This window comes from Lynx rufus, unplaced genomic scaffold (genome assembly GCF_022079265.1).
Source record: "Lynx rufus isolate CCGP_SWC_20201006 ecotype Redwood Valley unplaced genomic scaffold, mLynRuf1.p SCAF_8, whole genome shotgun sequence".
NCBI classification, from domain to species: domain Eukaryota; kingdom Metazoa; phylum Chordata; class Mammalia; order Carnivora; family Felidae; genus Lynx; species Lynx rufus.
Genome location: NW_025814896.1, coordinates 24,495,737 through 24,518,364, shown reverse-complemented (window position 1 = coordinate 24,518,364; position 22,628 = coordinate 24,495,737). Strand labels below are relative to the sequence as shown.

The window sequence follows — 22,628 nt, the reverse complement described above, 5'->3', positions numbered from 1 at the left end:
AAGAGAGGATACTGTGGTGATAAAATAATAATAGGATGCTTCAAAGAAACAACTGGAGACAAAGAAAGAACTTTAAAATAAAAAAATAGGGGCATCTGGCTGGCTTAGTCGGTAGAGCATGTGAGTCTTGATCTCAGGGTAATGAGTTTGAGCCCCACATTGGGCATAGAGTTTAACTTAAAAATAGGCATAAAAAATAAAAACAGATTAAAAAAATATATATATATGCAATTTAAACATTCAGACACCTGGGTGGCTCAGTTAGTTAAGCATTCAATTTCTGCTTAGGTCATGACCTCACAATTCATGGGTTCAAGCCCTGCATCTGGCTCTATGCTGACAGTGCAGAGCCTACTTGGGATTCTCTCTCTCTCTCTGCCTCTCTCTCACTCATGCTCTCTCTCTCAAAATAAATAAACAAACTTTAAAAAAATTAAAAATTCAATAGTAGAGTTAGAAGATAAAAACACAGCAGTGGGGTACTTGGGTAGCTCAGTCAGTTGAGCATATGACTCTTGATTTCAGCTCAGGTCATAATCCCAGGATCATGGGATTGAGCCTCACATCAGGCTCTGTGCTGAGCGTGGAGCCTGATTAAGAGTCAGTCTCTGTCTCTCTTTCTCAAATAAAAAATAAAAATAAAAAATAAACAGAAACACAGTAGTATCCCAGCAAAAGTAAGAGGAACTAAATAAGCAAAAAAAGATGGAAAAGTCCACTGAAAATAATATATGCAAATTAGACCAATCAAGAAAGGCCAATATCCAATACATGTCCCAAACAAGAGGACAGAGAAAACAGAGAGGAAAGAATTTGAAAAATAGTACAAGAACACCTTCTAGAACTAAAGGACACTGGTGTCCATACTGAAAGAGTCTCCCAAGTACCAAGCATAATAAATTAAAAAAGACCCATGTCAAGACATAGCATCATAAAATTTCAAAACACTGAGGACAAAAAGGAGATCCTAAATATTCAGAAAAAAATAGGTTACATATAATGGCATCAAACTGCTGAATAGCAACCAGGATGCGAGAAGACAGTGAAGCAATACCTCCAAATTCTGAAGGAAAAGTTTTTCTGGTCTAGAATTCTATACTTTGCTCCAACTATTAATTTGGTGCTAAACTAGAATAAAGACTGTGTTCAGACGAAGAATGACTCAAAATATGTACCTCTTACACCCTTTCTTAGGAAACTACTAGAGGAAACACTTTAGCAAAACAGAGGAAAAAAATCAATGAAGGAGAGAAGGAATCCAGGAAAGAAGGGAAATGACACAGGAGAATTGTAAAGGGGAGTCCCAGTATGACAGCTTTGCACCAGGCCCAGAAAAAAACAGGGAAGATTGGGGCAGGATGCAGGATGTGTGAGAGAAGTCTTCAGATAAAAAATGGAACTGATAGAATACTTGATGCATTTAAACATTTTTTAGGGGCGCCTAGGTGACTCAGTCCGTTAGGCATCCCATTCTTGATTTCAGCTCAGGTCATGGTCTCACCGTTTGTGAGATCAAGCCCCACATTGGGCTCTGTGCTGACAACAAGGGAGCCTGCTTGGGATTCTCTTTCTCCTCTCTCTCTGCCTGTCCCCCACTCACACACTCTGTCTCTCTCTCAAGCAAATTTTAAAACTCTAAACATAAATAAATAAGCATTTTTTAAAAACTATTGTTAGGCACTTGATAGATCTAGCAGAACAACTGGGGGAAAATAGGGATTGGGACAAAAAGACTAAGCAAAAACAAGCAAAAAAAATGATTATTATTATTATTTTTTAATTTTTATTTATTTTGAGAGAGAGAGAGAGGGAGACCCTACATATAAGTGGGGGAGGGGCAGAGAGAAAGGGAGGGAGAGGGAATCCCAAGCAGGCTCTGCACTGTCAGCACAGAGCCCAATGTGGGACTTGATCTCATGAACTGAGCCAAAACCAAGAGTCGGATGCTTAACCTTTTGAGCCACCCAGGTGCCCCCCCAAAAGATAATTATTAACCCCAGGAAGAAGAAAAGGTTATACAAGAAAGAAAAAGTAATCATAGTTACTACTTTGCCCAACAATGAATAATACATACTGTGTCATAAAATATAGGTACCAACTACTGATTTAATCAAGACTGTGATATAACTTCTCTTAGGTAAAAGGGAAGTGAAGACATGATACAAAAGAGCTGAATCTTTATCTCCCATACGGGAATGCAATAGATAATGTCTAAAATATATAATTCATGAAATAGCAATATGAGATCTTAGAAATATGGAAGTAGGGCACCTGGGTGGCTCAGTTGGTTAGGCCTCCGACTCTTGGTTTCAGCTCAGGTCATGATCTCACAGTTCGTGGGTTCGAGCCCTGCATCAGGCTCTGTGCTGGCAGCATGGGGCCTGCTTAGTATTCTCTATTTCTCCCTTTCTCTGCCCTTTCCCTGCTTTCTCTTTCTCTCTCAAAATAAATAAGTAAACATTAAAAATTTTTTGAAAAAAATAAAAGAAAAGAAATATGGAAGTAAATACCAGCAAAAGCCAGAAAGTAGTTCTTTTGAAGTTGAACTAGGGATGGGAAGAGAGGCAAAGGACTGCTCTTCTCATTATAAGCTTTTTCTCAGTTTTTTGTTTGTTTTTTAAAGTTTATTTGCTTATTTTTTAAAGTAATCTCTACGTAGACCCAACATGGGGCTCAAACTCAGGACCCCAAGATCAAGAGTCCCATGCTCTTCCAACTGACCCAGGCAGGTGCCCCATTGTTTGTTTTTTTCCAACTCTATTAACAGTAACTCTCTTGAGTAGTAGAATTTCAGCATCTTCTAATTTTTTTTTCTCTTAGCTTACCTAAATTTCCTATAATAATCCTGTATTATTTGTGTAATTAAAAAATATGTTCTTAAGTGCTGGATTTTTTTTTTTTTTAATCCACAGAAGAAGTATTACAAAACCCTACATAAATCACGTCAGGGACCGAGCTTTGGGCTTTCCTTTGGGGCCTTACCTTTTATCGTGGTCAAAATGAAGAAGGCAATGAGGGTGTTATTGATGGCACAGGTAGACTTGGCAACACAAGACAAGACCGTGTAGGGATTTAAGAGATAGCTGGGGGAAAAAACATACAAAATTGGCATCAGTAATCCCAGTCAAAGGACCAGGGAATCCTGGCCACCACAGGTAGGCAAGTCAAGGGATTTACTAAAACCATACTCAAGGGAAGGCAATTCTTAGAAATGAGTTCTCTTAAGTAAAGAGAATGAAATGGTGTTGGCACCAATTAATATAAGACACCGAACATTCACTGCCTAGTCTGTGCTGTGTGGTAAATCACCACAGAGATCCAGTAAACTAGCGATACCATTATTCCTCCGATGAGGAAACTGAGACTCAGTGGTTAAGTAATTTGCCCAAGGCTTCACAAGTTAATAAATACATTCAAAATCAGTACCTCCTGGCTCTAAAGCCTATGTTCTTTCTAGTACTTCAGATCTCATAAGTGATAAAATTTTACCAACTCCCACAGAGCCATATATTTTAGGAATGGCTACAGTTGTCTTTGAAAACCAGGACGTAATTTTTCCTCAATTGGGCTCCTAAGCTCTGACACAGGATACCCCCCCACCCCCCACCCCCCGTTCCTCTGAGAGGTCAGAGTAGCTTTGGTTTAGCCCTCTTGGTAGTCAAGCTGTATCCACCAAGCTAGATCCCAAGTACAGGGTAAGTATCTACTGAATTCAATGAGCTGGTTGTCATGGAACTTCACAGGACATGTTGAACTTCTACTGGAAGGAATTAAGCTCAAAAACCTAGTCTTGTCTTGAGGTGGGAAGGAATGGACTGAGCAATGGATTTAAAATGATGATTAGGGAAATCTTGTGTAGTCAAAATAGATTATTATTTTATTTCTATCCTCTTCTTCAGAAGATTTGAGGCAGCTCAAATGAGAACAGGTAATAAAAAATAATAGGAAAATAAAAATAGAAACAAAAAAAATCAAGACCAGGAAAAACATAAAAAAAAAAAAAAAAGGCCAGGGAAAAAAGACCAAATGGGTTTTCTACAGCACTGTAATAATCAGCTTCAAATCTGGCTCTGAGTTTCCTGGCAGACAAAGTGAAAAGGGAAACCAGTTACATAATGCTGATTATTAGATAGGAAGAAACATACCAGTGTCTCAGGGAGAGATTATAATTATTATTCACCAGTAAAGACCTTAAATCCAATACCTCCCAAGGCTGTAAGAGTAGCAGTTCTAAAAACCAAAGGCCCAGAAATTGTTGGTGTTTTTTTTCAAGAATTACAGACAGGCTTGTTATACAACCTTTAAAGAAATGGCTGCTGCTATTATAAAAGTATCCCCAGGAGATAAATGAGTCCATAAGGGATTCATAATGTTGCTAAACCTCTGGTTCTAATTAGGTAGTTCTTGCTAGTATTTCTGAAATACATAGAAATGAAAGCTGTTTGGTGGGAGAGGGGAAGAAAGCCATTTCTAAATAGCAGGTGATGTTCAAAAAGCAGCTGCACACCACCTAATACTGAACAGGAGATACACATACAAAGCAGAGGGTTGAATAAGCTGTCCTCACAAGCCCCTTCTAATTCTGAAGTTCTAAGGTCATGTTTTTCCATGAGGAAATTTGCCCATCTTGTTTACAGTATATCCCTAGAAGCTAGTATATTATTCATATTCAATGACTATGAGCTGACTGAATAATTATTCACATTTGCCTATCTCTATATAAACAAGAATAACCTGAAAGAATTAAACTTACAGGCAGCACTGAGTACTCCTAGAGAATTCTTTTAAAGAGCTTCAATAAGTTCCACTCTCCCATACTGGTCACCCAGCTGGGATGGGTCTATCTAGCTATAGTTTTCTAAACTACAAATGGGGGACTAACTGTATATGAAACATAGGAGATGCTCAAAATAATGGCCATATAAAGATTGGAATTTTATTCAATCCATATATACAGTTAAAGAACTTTGTTTTTTTGGTTTTTTTTTTTAAAGAAACATGGGTTACAAGTAGGTTGGAGCCCAGATCAGCGTGGAGTGAAAAAGCATTTGTGAAGGGCTGATTGTGCATGTCCCTGTGTGAAGCTTTGTCCCAAAAGACACAGAATGGCTCTGTCTCTTTTGCTGGCCAGAACCCCAGTTGTGCAACAGAACCACAGCAAGTACTTGATGACTAAGACCGCAGATCTCCAAAAATACAACAAACAACATGAGAAAGTCTCATCAGATTTTCCTCGCATTCACTGGCACCGAGCCCTGTTTTGTCAAATAATACTTACAACAGGGCCACTTTCAGAGGGATGTAACGCATTTCCATAGGGGTTCGGATGAGTTCGGCCACATCTGGGGCATACTGGTCTAGTTCTAGGAGGAGTTTCTGCTTTTTAAACTGGAAAAAAAAAATGACAAAACACATTACTTCCCATTGCTTTTAGAATGAAGACAGTAGTCCTTCCATGGCCCACATGGCCCCACCTGGTCTGGCCCTACCTCTCCAGGTTCATCTCATACCCACCTCTCGCCTCACCTCTCATTTTCTGGGTTCTGGCACCATGAACATGCCATACCCCTCCTGCTCCCAGGCCTTTGCATTTGAATTGGAACAACCTCTTCTTCTCTTTCCTTATTAGCTCCCACATAGTCTTTAGATCTGTTAAATCATTTCTTCCTCAGGAAGGCACACTAACCCCCTTCAAGTAGGTAAAATGTCCCTATTAATACACATTCTGTCATAGCGCTGTTCACAGTTATGACTTTTTTATTTATGTGACTAATATCTGTCTCCCTCACTAGACTATGAGTTCCATGAGGACAGGGACCATGTTTTTGCCAATAATTTCCAATACCTGGCACAGTGAGCAAACAATAAATATCTATTGAATGACTGAATGAATAAATGGCAAAGCAATGTTCCCAGCCCTGTTGAAGAGTTACCATGAGTGGCCTAAGAACTCCAAAGTTCCATCAGCAAAGTGAAATATTTTCATGCAAAGTAAAATGATCCCCTGAATGTCACAGTATCTCAGGTTTTCTTCCATGTTCTCCTGTTGCAAGTTTTTGACTCCCACAGAGGAAGTGGGGAATGGCCATGATGAAGAAAAGGAGGAGGGCTGGGTGTGGCTGGGCAGCTGGAGAGTCAGGAGGGAGTGAGATGGGGGTGGAAAGCTCTTGCCTTCCCCTGGTATGTCCCAACAAGTTCATGGGTGTGCTCCAGAATGAAAAAAAGTTAGGCAACCCTATAAGCAAACATGGGTCAGACTATAGATGGAAAAAGCCTCTGAACCCCAAATGGGTAGCCTTGCTGATTTAATGGCCCAAGAATCTTATTTCGACAGGATAAATTCAAGGCTGCAACCAATTATAAAAGACAGTAGTGCAGAGATGTCAGAGTAGCAAGTGTGCAGGATTAAAGATTTAATGATAAAAAAATGCATGTACAGAACATTGCACTATACCATTTACACAAAGTTAAAAGCATGCAAAATAATACTACGTGTTATTTAGGTATATATGCAAAAGTAGTAGAAGTTAAGGCCCTGTGTGGGGACAATAAACACTAAATTCACAACAGTGGTAACTGGTGAGAGGAAAAATAAGGAGATGAAAGTCTCAGAGGCAACTTTATGTGTAATGTTTTATTTTTTAAGTTGAAGTAAGTTCACGGTACATAGTATTCTTTACATATTTTTGTATGTCTTAGGTATTTCAGAATTTTTTTAAATGGAAAATTAAAAAAAAATTTAAAGATCCATTTTTCAATTCAAAAGAAAGTAGAGAAGTTATCACAGGAACACAGGTAAGCCCAGATTTCTTGCACAAATTTAGTAGTAAAGGGTTAATCAGAAAACCAGAACAACCTTCAAAAACCTCCTTTGATCATCTCTGAGAGTTCAGGTTAAACAGTGGGAATTATCATCGGTAAAAGTTAGGCTACCATGCACATCTGGGATTGTTTAATTAAAAAGACAATATATAAACTACAGTGTTTTTATCAGAGAGGAGGGGGCTGGCTCAGCAGACAGAGCACTTAGTGAGGACAGCTGCAGCAGTGGTAGAGGAAGGAGGCCCTGCTAGCTAAGGGTCCCTGAGTTCCTGCAAAAAGAAGGCCACCTGGCTGGGGGGAGATCCTCAAAGAAGCCTGTTGAAGGGAAGCAGGGAGTCAATCCAGGAGCAGCCAGAGATACAGGTGGGAATGCAGAGCCAGTCCCCAGGCTGGAAGCCTGCCATCAGGACTATAGGAAAGGATGGGGACAGCTAAACAGGTATGTGCAGATCCTGGGCAGAGGTGACCCTATGGCAACAACTAAAGAAAAGTACTTCCTAATAACTCCAATCTTCCAAAATACTTTGAAACAGAAAGATTTATAAAAGGAGAGCCTGCAGGAGAGAAAGGCAATCAGGTCAGCAGTCCCCAGATTCTCTGCTATCTCTTTTTGTCTCCTCCCAAGCTCACCAGCAAAGCCCCCATGATGCCTGGCCTCATGGTCCCAATTATTGACTCAGCTCCCCCGAAGAACAGCCAAACTCCCTTTTAAAAATCCCCACTGGATCCAGTCAGAGACAGGAAAATGGCTAAAAGTCAAAGGAAAAGCGAATACACACACACTAAGAAAATGTTAAAGTATAAAAATAAGTGAGGTTAAGGAGTACAAGTTAAAATCCAAAGATAAATATTTCTATATATTCAGCAGCCTTGACAATGATGAGATTTAAAACTATCATAAGAGAGATTAAAAGTGGCCTGAAAGGAAATTACCTGAGTGATCATTACCTCTGTGATCATTAATCACCTCATACACAGATGCCTGTGCACTTTTCCATATGTGTGTTTTATTTCAATAGACATTTTTAATTAAAAAATAAATCTCCAGGGTGGAGTTTTCTTTCCCTTCTATCCACTTCTCTATGCAGCCTTTCCTTGTCCTTACAAGATTTGGTTTTACAAGGACATTATTCCCCTGCTTCAAATAAACAGCTTTTTCTAATAATTGAATCCACGTCTATACCAATTTGCAACCCCCAAAACTAGGGTGTCCAGAGGTGGAGTAGTGAATACTCCTCCCCCACCACATCTCTGTTAGCCTCACCACATTCCAAGTTCAGGAGTCTATGCTCCAAATTTACAACCCTCTAATCACATTAAGGGAAGACACATTTTTATCACTCTCTCTCAAACTACAAGCAACTTTCTAACACGAATTCTGAGTCCCAAATAGAAAGTACAATCTCAGCAAAGGACAGACTAGATTAACAACAATGCTTTTGTCAAGTAAGGTAGATGTAAAATGTGAGAATCCACTGGTCACAATCAATCAGCATTCATATTCCACAGGCTAACAGGTGGAGAAGGGCTAGGAATGGAACCCACCTTTGCACCATAGTTTTCCAGAACACGTTTGAGTACAGACACAGCTTTGTTACCAGGGATCTGGTCTTAAATCCCAGCAAGACTAAAATTCTTCCATATGCTATGGGCCCATTCTGACAAAGTGGGGAAGATTTGGGGGAAGATATGTGCTGATACTCTATCCACATCATCAAAAATCTGCCATTCAGAATAAGTTAATTTTTGACACAGTGTAAATAAAACTCTTGTTCTGACCAAGAAACCTAATGTTCCAATAGGCTGAATTCTGAGGATGGAGAAACAAAACTACTCCAAATTTCAATTCAGTCTTGGTGACAACAGAATGTTTTGGTGTGTTAAAAAACAGGGTATCTCACCAGAAAGTCTTCATTCAATGTTCCCAACACTGGTCAAGTTTCCAAGTTTAATTAATACACACCTAAACCAAATGCTCCCCCATAGAAAGTGACCTTAGATGGCCAAGTATCTTTTTGCTTAATATAGAGGGGAAGGAATTTAGAGGTTTCAGAAATGCTTGATGAGAGCATTTATACACATCTTGCCCATTCTCCTCTGGGCCACAACCCAGAATAGGTCCCTGTCATTTCTCCCTTTATCCTTGGTACCAGACAAGAGTTGGTAAATCTCTAAAGAAATTGGTAAGAGTTTTAATTATTAGCTATGACTGTCTTAAAAGCATACAGCTTTTGGATTTAGAAGTCAAAGATTCATATGACTAATTGTGAGCATCTCAATTTGTTGGTCATTCATAGTAACTATAGTAAACGTGTGTAATTCTCAAAGAAGATTACTTTATCCTCTGTTTGACAGATCTGACAATCAAAAGAAAGAGGAAAAAAATAATTGTCTGTGGTTATTTTATGTGACCTTTGTTACTAAGGGAAAGTAATAAATGGGTACAATCACTAAAAAAAAAAAACAAAAAACAAAACAGGGTATCAACAACAGCTCATTTGGTTTTCTCTCAACCTCTTTAAATCACACAAAGAAAAAAAATTCTCTATGTTTCCATATAAACTCAAATAATAAACAAATGAATTAAAATTATCATCGCTCTAAATTAAAGGGATCCCTTCTACTGACACTGACGTCTAACTTTGTTAGGAAATTAAATGAAACCTAGCTTCATTACTTACCCTTAAGCTTCTCTCACCATTAAAAAATGGTTTTAATTAGGGTGTATGCGTGGTATGTTTATGACAGTTGAACAGCAAAAAAAGGAGTACATATAGTGTTGGCATCTCTAATCAACTTTCACTAAAACACATTTCAGTTTTACATTTTGGTTGAAAAGATCTAGCCGTGTTCTTAAATGAAAGCTACCAACCCTCCCTTGGATATTCACATATATCACATCTATACTGTGTATATGTATGTGTATGTATGTGTATGTGTATGTGTGTGTGTGTGTGTGTGTGTGTGTGTGCACATGCACGTGTATACACATACACTGGTGGGTACAGACACAGATCTACTTTTTCCCCAGTGTTTTTTATTGAAAATTTATAAACTATAGAAAAGTTTATAAATAAAACACCTAGATCCACTAACTGTTAACATTTTGCCACATTTCCTTTATCTCTACACATACATACGCAAACATGCAAATTCTTTTTCTGAACTATTAGAAAGTAAGCTGTGGATATCATGACATTTCACCCCTAAATATTTTAGCATATAACTTCAAAGAACAAAGACTATGGTCTACATACACAATCTATCTTGGGGAAGAAAACAACCACTGCTAATTTATCTCTGCATTCCTCAGCTTATGAATTTCACACCCAATTATTTCATCTCTAGCCCTCAAAGGAATCCTGTTGAAGCATTTCACCTCAGTCCCTAAAATTTTCTTTTCTTTTCCAATCCTACTGAAATACAACTGACGTATGATATTGTGTAAGTTTAAATGTACAATAAGATTTAATACATGTACATATTGTAAAATGATTACCGCAATAAGGTTAGTTAACACACCCATCACCTCACATAATTCCTGTGTGTGTGTGTGTGTGTGTGTGTGTGTGTGTGTGTGGTAAGAGCATTTAAGATATACTCCTTTAGCAACTTTCAAGTATATAATATTGTTAACTATAGTTACCATGCCATACATTAGATCTCCAGAACTTACTCATCTTACAACCAAAGTTTGTACCCTTTGACCAATACCCTCCCATTTCCCCTATCTCCAAACCCACCCCCTGTCAACCACCAATCTACTCTGTTTCTAGGAGTTTGACTTTTTATTTATTTGTTTATTTAAAGTAAGCTCTCTGCCCAATGTGGAGCTTGAACTCACGACTTTGAGATCAAGAGTCATATGTTCTACTGCCTAAGCCAATCAGGCTTCCCAGTTTTACTTTTTTAGATTCCACATATAAATAAGGTCATACAAGATTTGTCTTTGTCGACTTATTTTACTTAGCATAATGCCCTCAGGTTTGTTTATGTCCCAAATGCTCCAGTGGTTTAAGATGTACACTCTCTGGTCTTATAGGGCTATTAAGCCTATAAACGGACCCCAATTTAAGAACTCCCAATCCAGATATTTTGTAAATCTCTTTGAGGTCCATAATTGTAGAATTCACTAGCTTTGTTACTAATGACCAGTGCCACAGAAAGGCAGACTGCTACTTCTGGTTCTATTACTTGGTAACAGACGTGAAAATAAACCACAGACAACACCAGTGGGATGCAGCCTTCTCTCTCCCCAGTTAATCTCAGTGGCTCCCAGCCAGTCAAGGAGGACTGCAGCCAATTTTTAAAATAACTACATGGATAGTACACATGGTTAATCTGTTAACTCTCTCAGAACCCAGGAAAATGAAAATGGTCACGATATATCACTCCCTTTGGCTATTACATACGGATTAAGACTAAAGTTTACATCAATACTTCATCAATACTTTCTACAGGCGGGACGCCGGGTGGCTCAGTGGGTTAAGTGCCTGGCTTCGGCCCAGGTCATGATCTCACAGTTCATGAGTTCAAGCCTCCACATCGGGCTCTCTGCTGTCAGCACAGAGCCCTCTTCGGATCCTCTCTCCCTCTCTCTCTCTTTCCCTCCCCCTTCCCTGTTCACGTGCTTTCTCTCTTTCTCTCTCAAAAATAATTTTAAAAAAGGGGGCACCTGGGTGGCTCAGTCAGTTAAATGTCTGACTCTTGATTTCAGCTCAGGTTATGATCTCACAGTTTGTAGATTTGAGCCCCATGTCAGGCTCCGCACCGGCAGCATGGAGCCTGCTTGGAATTCTCTCTCTCTCTCCTTCTCTCTCTGCCACTCCCCTGCTTGCTCACTATCTCTCAAAATAAATAAATAAACTTAAAAAAAAAAAAAGAAAAGATTACACCTGATTTAAAAAAACAAAAAACAAAAAAACTTTCTACAGGCATTTACTACATGCCAAATTTTCCAAGTAAGATTGTTCTCTGTAGAGAAACAGAAACTACATTGGGAATCCAATTTTACCTCAGATAGGCATAACACAGTGAGTTAAAAGCTATACTCATGAAAGGAAGATTATTAAGGGTCCTCATTACTATAATTGTAGTTCAACTCTGCTCCAGAAAGTCTAAAGTTGCACAGGTGAATGGATATTAAGCTACAGAGATTAAACTGACCTTTCTGTATCTATTAGTGAAGCTGTCTTGTTGGTTTAGGTTTGGCCATTGCAGAGCTGGCTTAACAGGCCAGAAGCTTCATTCCTATTTCTTAGTATTTTTAAACAGTTGGATCCTTAAGTACATGACCTTTGATTTTTTGTAATAACAGAGACCAGAAGGCTACCAAAAAATTCCACCAGTTTTGTCTCACCCACTGACTACTTACCACAACTTTATTGAAGTCTTGGATTGCAAAATACAGGGCAATGGCAGTGAGTACATCAGTTACCTGTCAAAAGAAAGAGAAACAATAGTATAAGAGTGAGGAAATGCTGCCAGGGCCTAGAGGTTTTGGATGGTGGTGGGCTATTTGGTAATGAATTTGTCCAGTCAGGCAGAACCTCAAGCCTCACTTTGACTACCCAAAGATAAAGCCTTTCAGGGAGATTTGACTGGAAAACCTTGAGGATAAGGACCCACCAAGGCTTATGTTAGCCTGGTATACCACATCTGTTCTTTAATTGCAAGTTACTTAAGTTTTCTATAAAGTAGGAATAATACCCAATACTTTGCAGGCCTGATGTATGTCAAGTGCCCAGCACTAAATAAGTCCTCAATAAACAGCAGCCATTATAATTATCAAGGAAGACCTCAGTGGATCTCCTATTTGACCCAGATTTTCAACTCTACATTAGGCAAGTGTTTCAAATTACTATCTCTCAAAACAGCCCTGTCATCTCAACTTTGAAGGTTATTGCTCCTAAGAGTCTCATCAGGCCTATGTCCACTGCACGGAACCTTTTGGCAGAATGCTTAGGAACTTCAGGATGCCCTCTACACTGGCACTAAAATTAAAGCCAATCATAGAATTTTGGCACTAGAAAGTATGAGACTACATAGTCCAGAAACCAAATTTTAAAAGTATAAGGAATTAGAACTGGTCAGATGTCAGAGACTACTCCCCATACTTCCATAATATACCACAGTTCCTTGAATTCAATTAAGGATAGGTTTTTGCTTTCACACTCTGAGCAACTCCTAAGTTCCTAAAAGATAATTTTTCTTAAAAACAACAAGATAAAAGACTATAAAGATATATATGTGTTGATTTCATGTGGAAGGTTACTTACCATAAATACCAATTCAGCATAGTCAATCAGGAAATGAAAGAGGTATATTATTAATGGAGTCTGTAGGAGAAAAACAAACAAACAAATTAACTTAAATCTTACTATTATCAGTTTCAAGAGTAGTAAAGGTATGAGGTAAACTTTAATTCTAAGGCATACAGAATAGCCAAGGGGAACTCCATAGTGGACCAAGATTGCTGAACTCATAAAATAAGCTGGGAAATGTTTTCCCTTCTTCTGTCTTCTGAGATGTTTTATATCTCATAGATCTCTCTTTTTTTTCTGTTTTCTATCCTTTTCTCTCCAAGCTTTAGTCTAGATATTTTCTACAGACCTATCTTCCAGATCATGAGTCCTCTCTCTTTTTTTCTCAAAGATTTATTTTTTTATTTTTTTGTTTATTTATTTTTGAGAGAGCAAGAGTAAGCATGCATGCATGGGGGAAGGGCAGAGAGAGAGGGAGACAGAGAATCCCAAGCAGGCCTCAAACTCATGAACAGTGAGATCATGACGTGAGCCGAAATCAAGAGTCGGACACCTAACCGACTGAGCCACCCAAATGTCCCAAGATTTTATTTATTTTTCAAGTAAACTCTACACCCAATGTGGGGCTGGAACACACAACCCTAAGATCAAGAGTCACATGCTTTACTGACTGAGCCAGTCAGGTGCCCCATGAGTCTTCTCTTTAGCTTTGTGTAATTGGCTGTTAACTGTGCCTATTGCATTCTTAATTTGCTATTATGTTTTCCAGTTCTAGAATTTCCATTTGATTCATTATTATATATTCCAGTTCCCTGGAGAAATTCTCTGCCTCGTCACTTATTTTTTGTGCATATTAATCACTGACCACAGTTATCTTACAGTCTAAGTTTGACAGCTCCAATATCTGAATCACCTGTGAATCCGTAGTGTCTATTTTTTTTCTCTTTTATTATGCTTGGTAACTTTTGGTTGAATGATGGACATTATAGATATGAAAAATTTTAGAGGTTCTGGACAAGGCTATTTTCTTCCAGAAAAGATTTCTTTAAATTTCTGGCAAGCAATTAGAATAGAATAGCATCACCTTAATCTAATTAGTTTAGCTAATTAAGCTAGATCTGTGTGTGTGTGTGTGTGTGTGTGTGTGTGTGTGTGTGTGTCTGTCTGTCTGTCTGTGTGAGAGAGTGAGAGAGAGAGAGAAAGAGTGCACAACTGGGAAAAAGGGGCAGAGGGAGGCTCCACTCTCAGCGTGGAACCCTATGCAGGGCTCAATCCCACAACCCTGGGATCATAGCCCAAGCCAAAAACAGGAGTCGGATGCTTAATGGACTGAGCCACCCAAGTGCCCCTTTGATTTATTTTTTTGTAATATCTATATGTCATTTACCCTTATTCCTTCCTTCAGTGTAGTCCTTCGGAGGACCCAATTGGAAGCGAAGATGTTTACCAGAGCCCTGCCACCTTGGTTGGCCATGCATTTGATTTTGTTATTTCTCCAGCACTGTGAGACTTCCAATAGCTCTACTTAGCTCCTTAGCCTCTTAACAGCCAATTTCTGTTCTCTTTCTCTAACCTCAGCCTATGCCACTTACAAATTGATAAATACATCAAAGAGAAAGCAGCTCAGACTGTCAGTCTCACATTTTGTATTTTCCTCTCTGGGATCTCAGCCCCTCAATAATCCTGGCTATCTTGATACTTTCCAATACCATCAAATAGATATTTTTTTTCTATTCATCCTCCTTTCCTAGTTTATCTTGGCAGGAGGGTTGATCTGCTACTATAAGCCAGTTCACCAATCCACCAGAACCAGAAAGATAGTGCATGACTTGGTTTTAGTGAGTTTTTGCTGGTGACTCAGGAGCACCTCTTTCCAACTCCCAATCACTTGCAAAAATATATCCTATAATATTGCAAAGGTCACTAACATGCTTTTTAGCTAGTGTAGTAGAAAGAACAAGGCTTTGGGGTCAAACTCAGGTTTAAATCCAGGTTCCACCTGTGTACTTTTCCCTTCCAAGCCTTAGTTTCCTCAGCTATAAAATAAGAATAGCCACCTATTTTCGGGGTGCCTGGGTGGCTCAGACGGTTAAGTGTCCAACTTTGGCTCAGGTCATGATCTCGCGGTTTGTGGGTTTGGGGCCCACGTCGGGCTCTGTGCTAACAGCTCAGAGCCTGGAGCCTGCTTTGGATTCTGTGTCTCTCTCCCTGCTCACACTCTGTCTCTCTTTCTCTCTCAAAAATAAACATAAAAAAAAAAGAAGAATAGTGACCTTTCACAGGGTTCTTGGGAGGAGTAAGTGGTAATGGGTACAAGCGCTTACTTAGCACAGTGCCTAACATACAGTAAACCTCAATATGTTAGCTACCTGAGATCAAGTTTTTACCTCCTTTTGAAAACAAGGGCATCAACTTTGCCTTCCAAAGTTCTAAAAGAACTAAATGTTTTACAACTATCTACTAATGGATTCTTTTTTTGCATTTATCTTTGTCAGTAAGAAGTAGTAACTTGATATTTATATTACCAATAGCCTGCTTTCAAAGTGCTTTGATGCTTTAGATAGTTTAGAGTGGCACTAAGTAGGTCTCAGAAATGACAGAACAAATAGTTCTCAAAAAGCCTATCAGCAAATGGGCTGGTTTCCATAATGAACTAACATGTCCACGGTAGTTTAACTGTGTATCATATTATTATAAAGAAGTATACACTGAATATAATTTGTCTTCATGCTACATTTCCATGTGAGTAACCATTCCCGGTCAGGGTAGGGTAAATTTTGAATGAACTCACAATTTTATGATCATTACTTGGCTAAACACAAAATAGAAACATTTGTTGAAGGTAGTCATAAAATCTAATGTGGTTGCCACAATTCTCTTTTTCTCTCCTGTGCAGATTTTTCTTCTCCCCTTTAACATATTCTTACTTTTCCCTAAGAACTAGATGGTAAAATCAGCTGAAGATTAAAAAAAATAAAAGGCAAAGGAATGATGAACTATCTCTTCCAAAGTACTCTTTTCACTTGGCTTGATATAATTTTTTTCTTTTTCTTTTATTTCGGAGAGAGAGCACAAGTGGGGGAGGAGGGCAGAGGGACAGAGAGAGAGAGAGAGAGAGAGAGAGAGAGAGAGAGAGAATCTTAAACAGGCTCCACACTCAGCACAGAGCCCAATGCAGGCTCAACCCCATGACCCTGGGATCATGACCTGAGCCAAAATCAAGTTGGATGCTCAACCGACTAAGCTACCCAGGCACCCTTAATTTTATTTCTTTATGCTTTATTATTTAAAGAAACTATATTGAAACACAGGTAGCTCTTGATTTAAGAACACTGAGCTTACAAGCAAATTAACCCATATTCAGGAAAGAGGAGCAAGGGACTCCGAGTTTGAGGTCATCCCCACTACGTTTGGGGGAAGCAACTGTTCAGTCCCCAAGAAGTTATCTTACACAAGTATAGAGAGTTAACATGGCTTCTAATAGCAGGAAATTACTATCTCATACCATTATCCCCTTTTACTTATACACACACACACACACACACACACACACACACACACACACACACACACCAGTAAGGAGTAAGAATATGTTCTAGACTCCCTCACTATAGCTAAGAAAGCATTTTCCCAGAGAAACATTTTAAATAATGGTTAAATGGCTAGATACAGCTCTTCCATTCATTCACTTGACATATTCTTCCTGACAGGACTGTTTCACATCTTCCCCTGTCCTCAACCTCCAACTTCCCTCCCCACTCCTCACTGTCATCTGACAACTTCATTTCTTATTTCACTGAGAAAAGAAACAATTAAATGAGAACCACCTTATTTTCCCACTACCCACTGACCAACATCCTTTATCTATACCTATATTCTCTCTTATTAACAACAGATGAACTTACTTTCTTCTTACCTAAAGTCAAATTCTCCCCTTATGAACTGCATCTCATTCCTTCCTGCCTCCTCAAAGACAATGCTCATTCAATTATTCTCTTCCCTACATCACCAACTTCTCTATCCACAGGATTATTCCCATCAGCAACTATATACACAGATTCTCAATTTTTTTTTGCTATTTTATTATTTTATTTTAGTAAGTTTTGAGAGTTTTTACATGTTTTTTTAAAACAGATTCTACACCCAATGTGGGGCCTGAACTCCCAACCCTGAGATTAAGAGTCACATGCTCTACTGACTGAGCCACATGTTCTTTTTTTTTTTCACTGAAGTATAGTTGACACACAGTGCTACATTAGTTTCAGGTGTACAACATGGTGATTCAACAAGTTTATATATTATGTTATGCACCCCACAAGTGTGGCTATCATCTGTCACCATACAATGCTATTATGATACCTCTGACTACATTCCCTATGCTGTCCCTTTTATTCCATAATTGAAAACCTATATCACTCCTCTTCACCCATTTTGCCCATCTCCCCCACCCCACTCCACTCCACTCTGGCAACCATCAGTTTGTTCTCTATATTTATGGGTCTGTTTCTGCTTTTTGTTAGTTTATTCATTTGTTTGGGTTTTTTAGACTCCACATGTAAGTGAAATCATATGGTATTTGTCTTTGTCTGACTTATTTCACTTAGCACAATACCCTCTAGGTCCATCCGTGTTGCTGCAAATGCCAAGATTCCATTCTTTTTTATGGCTAAATAATATTCCAATGTGTGTGTGTGTGTGTGTGTGTGTGTGTGTGTGTGTGTGTGTATGTGTGTGTGTGCGCATGCATGCACACGTGCTTCCACATCTTGGCCATTGTAAACAGTGCCACAATAAATATAGGGCAGATTCTCATATTTAAAACTTCATGAGATATCTGCCTTCAGCAGATATCTGCCATACCATTTCTCTGCCCTCCTTTAGAGCAAATTCTTTAACAAGATTGTCTATTGTCTATTTTTCAAGAGAAAGTCCAAGATGTAAGCCACAGTGTCTTTTATAACCTAATTTATGAAGTGACATACCATTTCTGCATATTTTTTTTTCAGTCATACAAGCCAACTCTGGTATGATATGGGAGAGGACCACAAGTGTGAATACCAGAGGTAGAAATCTTTGGGGGCCATCATGGAGCCTGGCTATCACACTAGGTGATTACATCAAGTCCCATGTTTGTTTTTTCAGTTGTTAGTTTCTTTTGTAATATGAAATTTATTGTCAAATTGGTTTCCAAGTCCCATGTTTTCAAATATCATCTATAGGCTGACAGATCCCAATTTTAAACCTCTAGTCAGAACCTCTCTTCTTGAGTTTCACATTTGTATAGCCTGTTGCCTTACCATTGTCATTTGGATGTCTTCAAACTTAATATGGTGAAATCTGAGCTCTTACTTCTTACCCTCCTAAAAACTGCTCCTCCCTCAGTATGCCTCATCTCATTAAATAACCTCAGTTATTCAGTTGCTCAGGACAAAAAACCTGCTCTTCTTGAATCATATCCTTGAATCTTCTCTTGCCTTCGTATCTCATATCAAATCTATTAACAAGTCTACTTCTAAAAGTATAACCAGAATTTAATTACTTTTTTAAAGAATCTAATCACTTTTCACCATCTTCATTGTTACTACACTAGTCCCAAGCCACCATCATCCTGCTTAGACTAATGCATAGGCATCCTTCCTAATCATTTTCCTGCTTCACCTCTTGTCCCTAGAGTCAATTCCCCTTACAGTATCTACAGCAATATTTATCAAATGTAAAATAAATATGATCACTCCTCTCCTGGCTTAAAAGTCTCCATGTCTTCCCAGCATAGTAAAAACAAAATCTAGTTGCTACCGTGGGCCACCAAGATTAGTGAAGGATCTCAAGATGGCTGGGCAAAAACTTTCTCTAATAGGCATTTACTGAGTAGCCCTTGGAAAGATCATACCCTGAGACCAAAAGACCACTGTTAATTCCCTAAAGTCTTGGAATGAGACCCTTATAACCACACTGGCTACTCTACCTAAGAATCTACCCGCTATCAACTGGGCTTATACAAGGCCAATGTGGTAAAGGCTGACTTGGCAAATGACTTTGAGAAGTTTAGTGCGCTGAAGGCTCGTATGCCAGGATGCTATGAAAAAAGATGTAAAAAGTTGTGCTGAGTTTTTACCTCTCTCCAAGGCCAGGATTGAGGAATACGAGAGAGCTAGAGAAGATGAAGAACATAATTCCATTTGAGCAAATGACCACTGAGGACTTGAATGAATTCTTCCTAGAAACCACATTAGATAAGAAGTATCTCAATTTATAAGAATTTATAAATTTGAGTCTAGGAGGAAGCTCTGGTCTTCATATTATAAATTTTGGACATTAAAATAATTACACTAAAAAAAATAATAACACTAAAGATAGGTAGGTAGGTAGAGAGAGAGAGAGAGAGAGGAAGAGAGAGAGAGAGAGAAGAACCAAACTCCTAACCATGTGTATAAAAAGTGCTACATAATCTGCCTCCTAACTTTGCATAATTTGTCTTTATTATTCTCCTCTTTGTTCATTCTGCCTTAACACTTGCCTTCTTTTTCCACTCACAAATGCCAAGTGCATTCCCAAATCAGGGCCATCACAGATGCTATGATATGCTGGCTTCATTTAGATCTCTTACTCAAATTTCACTTTTTCAGAGTGCCTTCCCTGAACACACTATCTAAAACAGTGACACATACATGACTTTCACTCTCTTTTTTTTAACATTTATTTTTGAGAGACAGAGAGAGACTGAGTGTGAACAGGGGAGGGGCAGAGAGAGAGAGGGAGACACAAAATCCGAAGTAGGCTCCAGGTTCTGAGCTGTCAGCAAAGAGCCCAACGCAGGGCTTGAACCCACAAACCACAAGATGATGACCTACGCCCAAGTCAGACGCTTGACTGACTTAGCCACCCAGGCACCCCAACTGTCACTCTTTTTTTTATTAAGTTTATTTTGAAGGAGTGAGTGAGTGCAGGAGAGGGGCAGAGAGAGAGGGAGAGAGAGAATCCCAAACAGTTTCTATTGTGTCAGCATGGAGCCTGATGTGGAGCTTGAGCTCATGAACCATGACATCATGAACTGAGCTGAAACCAAGAGTCAGACACTTAACCAACTGAGCCACCCAGGCAGCCCTGACTGTCACTCTTTATCCCTGTACCCAGTTTTATTTTTCTACATGTACTTACTTACCATTTAACTGAAATCTCACTTTTTTTTAACTTTAGTTTTATGGAAATATATTTAGTATAAAATAAACTATATATATTTAAAGTATACTTTTTTAATGTTTATTTATGTTTTGAGAGACAGAGAATGTGAGCAGGGGAGGAGCAGAGAGAGAGGGAGACAGAGGACATGAAGTGGGCTCTGTGCTGACAGCGCAGAGCCCGACATGGGGCTCAAACTCACAAACCATGAGATCATGACCTGAGCTGAAGTCAGACGTTTAACCAACTGAGCCACCCAGGAGCCCCTAAAGTATACAATTTGATAAGTTTTGGCCTATGTATACACCCATGAAACCATTACCACAACCAAGATATTGAATATATCCCAATTCCCAAAAGTTTATCAATTTGACTGTTCATCCCAAAGAACCAACTTTGTTTCAGTGACTTTCAATATTGTTTTCCTGTTTCATTTGTTTTCACTTAGATCTTATTTCTTTTATTCTGCTTACTTTGAGGTTAATTTATCTTCTTTTCCTAATTTATTTTTTTAAAGAACAAGGCAATTTTATTTTTTTTAATGTCATTTTTAAAATTTATATCCAAATTAGTTAGCATATAATGTAACAATGATTTCAGGAGTAGACTCCTTAATGCCCCTTACCCATTTAGTCCATCCCCCCTCCCACACCCCCTCCAGTAACCCTGTTTGTTCTCCATATTTATGAGTCTCTTATGTTTTGTCCCCCTCCCTGTTTTTATATTATTTTTGCTTCCCTTCCCTTGTGTTCATCTGTTCTGTGTCTTAAAGTCATCATATGTGAAGTCATATGATATTTGTCTTTCTCTGACTAATTTCACTTAGCATAATACCCTCTAGTTCCATCCACACAGTTGTAAATGGAAGATTTCATTCTGTTTGATTGCTGAGTAATACTCCATTGTATATATACACCACATCTTCTTTATCCATGCATCCATCAATGGACATTTGGGCTCTTTCCATACTTTGGCTATTGTTGATAGTGCTGCTATAAACATCAGGGTGCATGTGCCCCTTCGAAACAGCATACCTATATCCTTTGGATAAATACCTAGTAGTGCAATTGCTGGGTCGTAGGGTAGTTCTATTTTTAGTCTTTTGAGGAACCTCCATACTATTTTCCAGAGTGGCTGCACCAGTTTGCAGTCCCACCAACAATGCAAAAGAGATCCTCTTTCTCTGCATCCTCGCCAACATCTGTTGTTGCCTGAGTTGTTAATGTTAGCCATTCTAACAGGTGTGAGGTGGTATCTCATGGTGGTTTTGATTTGTATTTCCCTGATGATGAGTGATGTTGAGCATTTTTCTTTTTTTTTTTTTAATTTTTTTTTCAACGTTTATTTATTTTTGGGACAGAGAGAGACAGAGCATGAACGGGGGAGGGGCAGAGAGAGAGGGAGACACAGAATTGGAAACAGGCTCCAGGCTCTGAGCCATCAGCCCAGAGCCTGACGCGGGGCTCGAACTCACGGACCGCGAGATCGTGACCTGGCTGAAGTCGGACACTTAACCGACTGCGCCACCCAGGCGCCCCATGTTGAGCATTTTTCCATGTGTCGGTTGGCCATTTGGATGTCTTCTTTGGAGAAGTGTCTATTCATGTCTTTTGCCCATTTCTTCACTGGATTATTTGTTTTTGGGGTGTTGAATTTGATAAGTTCTTTCTAGGTTTTGGATACTAACCTTTTATCTGATATGTCATTTGCAAATATCTTCTCCCATTCTGTCAGTTGCCTTTTAGTTTTGCTGATTGTTTCCTGAGCTGTGCAGAAGCTTTTTATTTTGATGAGGTCCCTGTAGTTCATTTTTGCTTTTGTTTCCCTTGACTCCAGAGACACGTTGAGTAAGAAGTTGCTGTGGCCAAGGTCAAAGAGGTTGTTGCCTGCTTTCTCCTCAAGGATTTTGACGGTTTCTTGTCTTACATTTAGGTCTTTCATCCATTTTGAGTTTATTTTTGTGTAAGAAAGTAGTCCAGGTTCATTCTTCTGCATGTCGCTGTCCAGTTTTCCCAGCACCACTTGCTGAAGAGACTGTCTTTATTCCATTGGATATTCTTTCCTGCTTTGTCAGAGATTAGTTGGCCATATGTTTGTGGGTCCATTTCTGAGTTCTCTATTCTGTTCCATTGATCTGTCTGTTTTTGTGCCCGTCTTTTCCTAGTTTCTTAAGGTAAAAACAGAGGTCATCAGTTTGAGACCTTTCTTCTTTTCCAATATAGGCATTTAGCACTATATATTTCCCCCGAGTACTGCTTACTGACATCCCACATATTTCAATAGGTTGTGCTTTCATTTTCATTCAGTTCAAATACTTTCTAATTTCCCTTCTGATTTCTTCTTTGATCCATGGGTTATTGAGGA

General features: G+C 38.9%; 1 protein-coding gene and 1 pseudogene across 2 annotated transcripts in view; one reads left to right on the top strand and one right to left on the bottom strand.

Moving 5' to 3' along the window:
- PIGU (phosphatidylinositol glycan anchor biosynthesis class U) overlaps positions 1-22,628 on the bottom strand; it is an 83,751-nt gene that overhangs the window by 47,742 nt on the left and 13,381 nt on the right. For both annotated transcript variants that reach the window (XM_047069119.1, XM_047069120.1), the window contains exons 3-6: positions 13,101-13,160; positions 12,197-12,259; positions 5,279-5,388; positions 2,983-3,083 (exon numbers count right to left, since the gene is read on the bottom strand). In XM_047069119.1, the coding sequence (XP_046925075.1) occupies positions 2,983-3,083; positions 5,279-5,388; positions 12,197-12,259; positions 13,101-13,160 (334 nt within the window). The remainder of the gene's footprint in view (positions 1-2,982; positions 3,084-5,278; positions 5,389-12,196; positions 12,260-13,100; positions 13,161-22,628) is intronic.
- LOC124503182 (ATP synthase subunit d, mitochondrial-like) lies at positions 18,774-19,341 on the top strand (annotated as a pseudogene).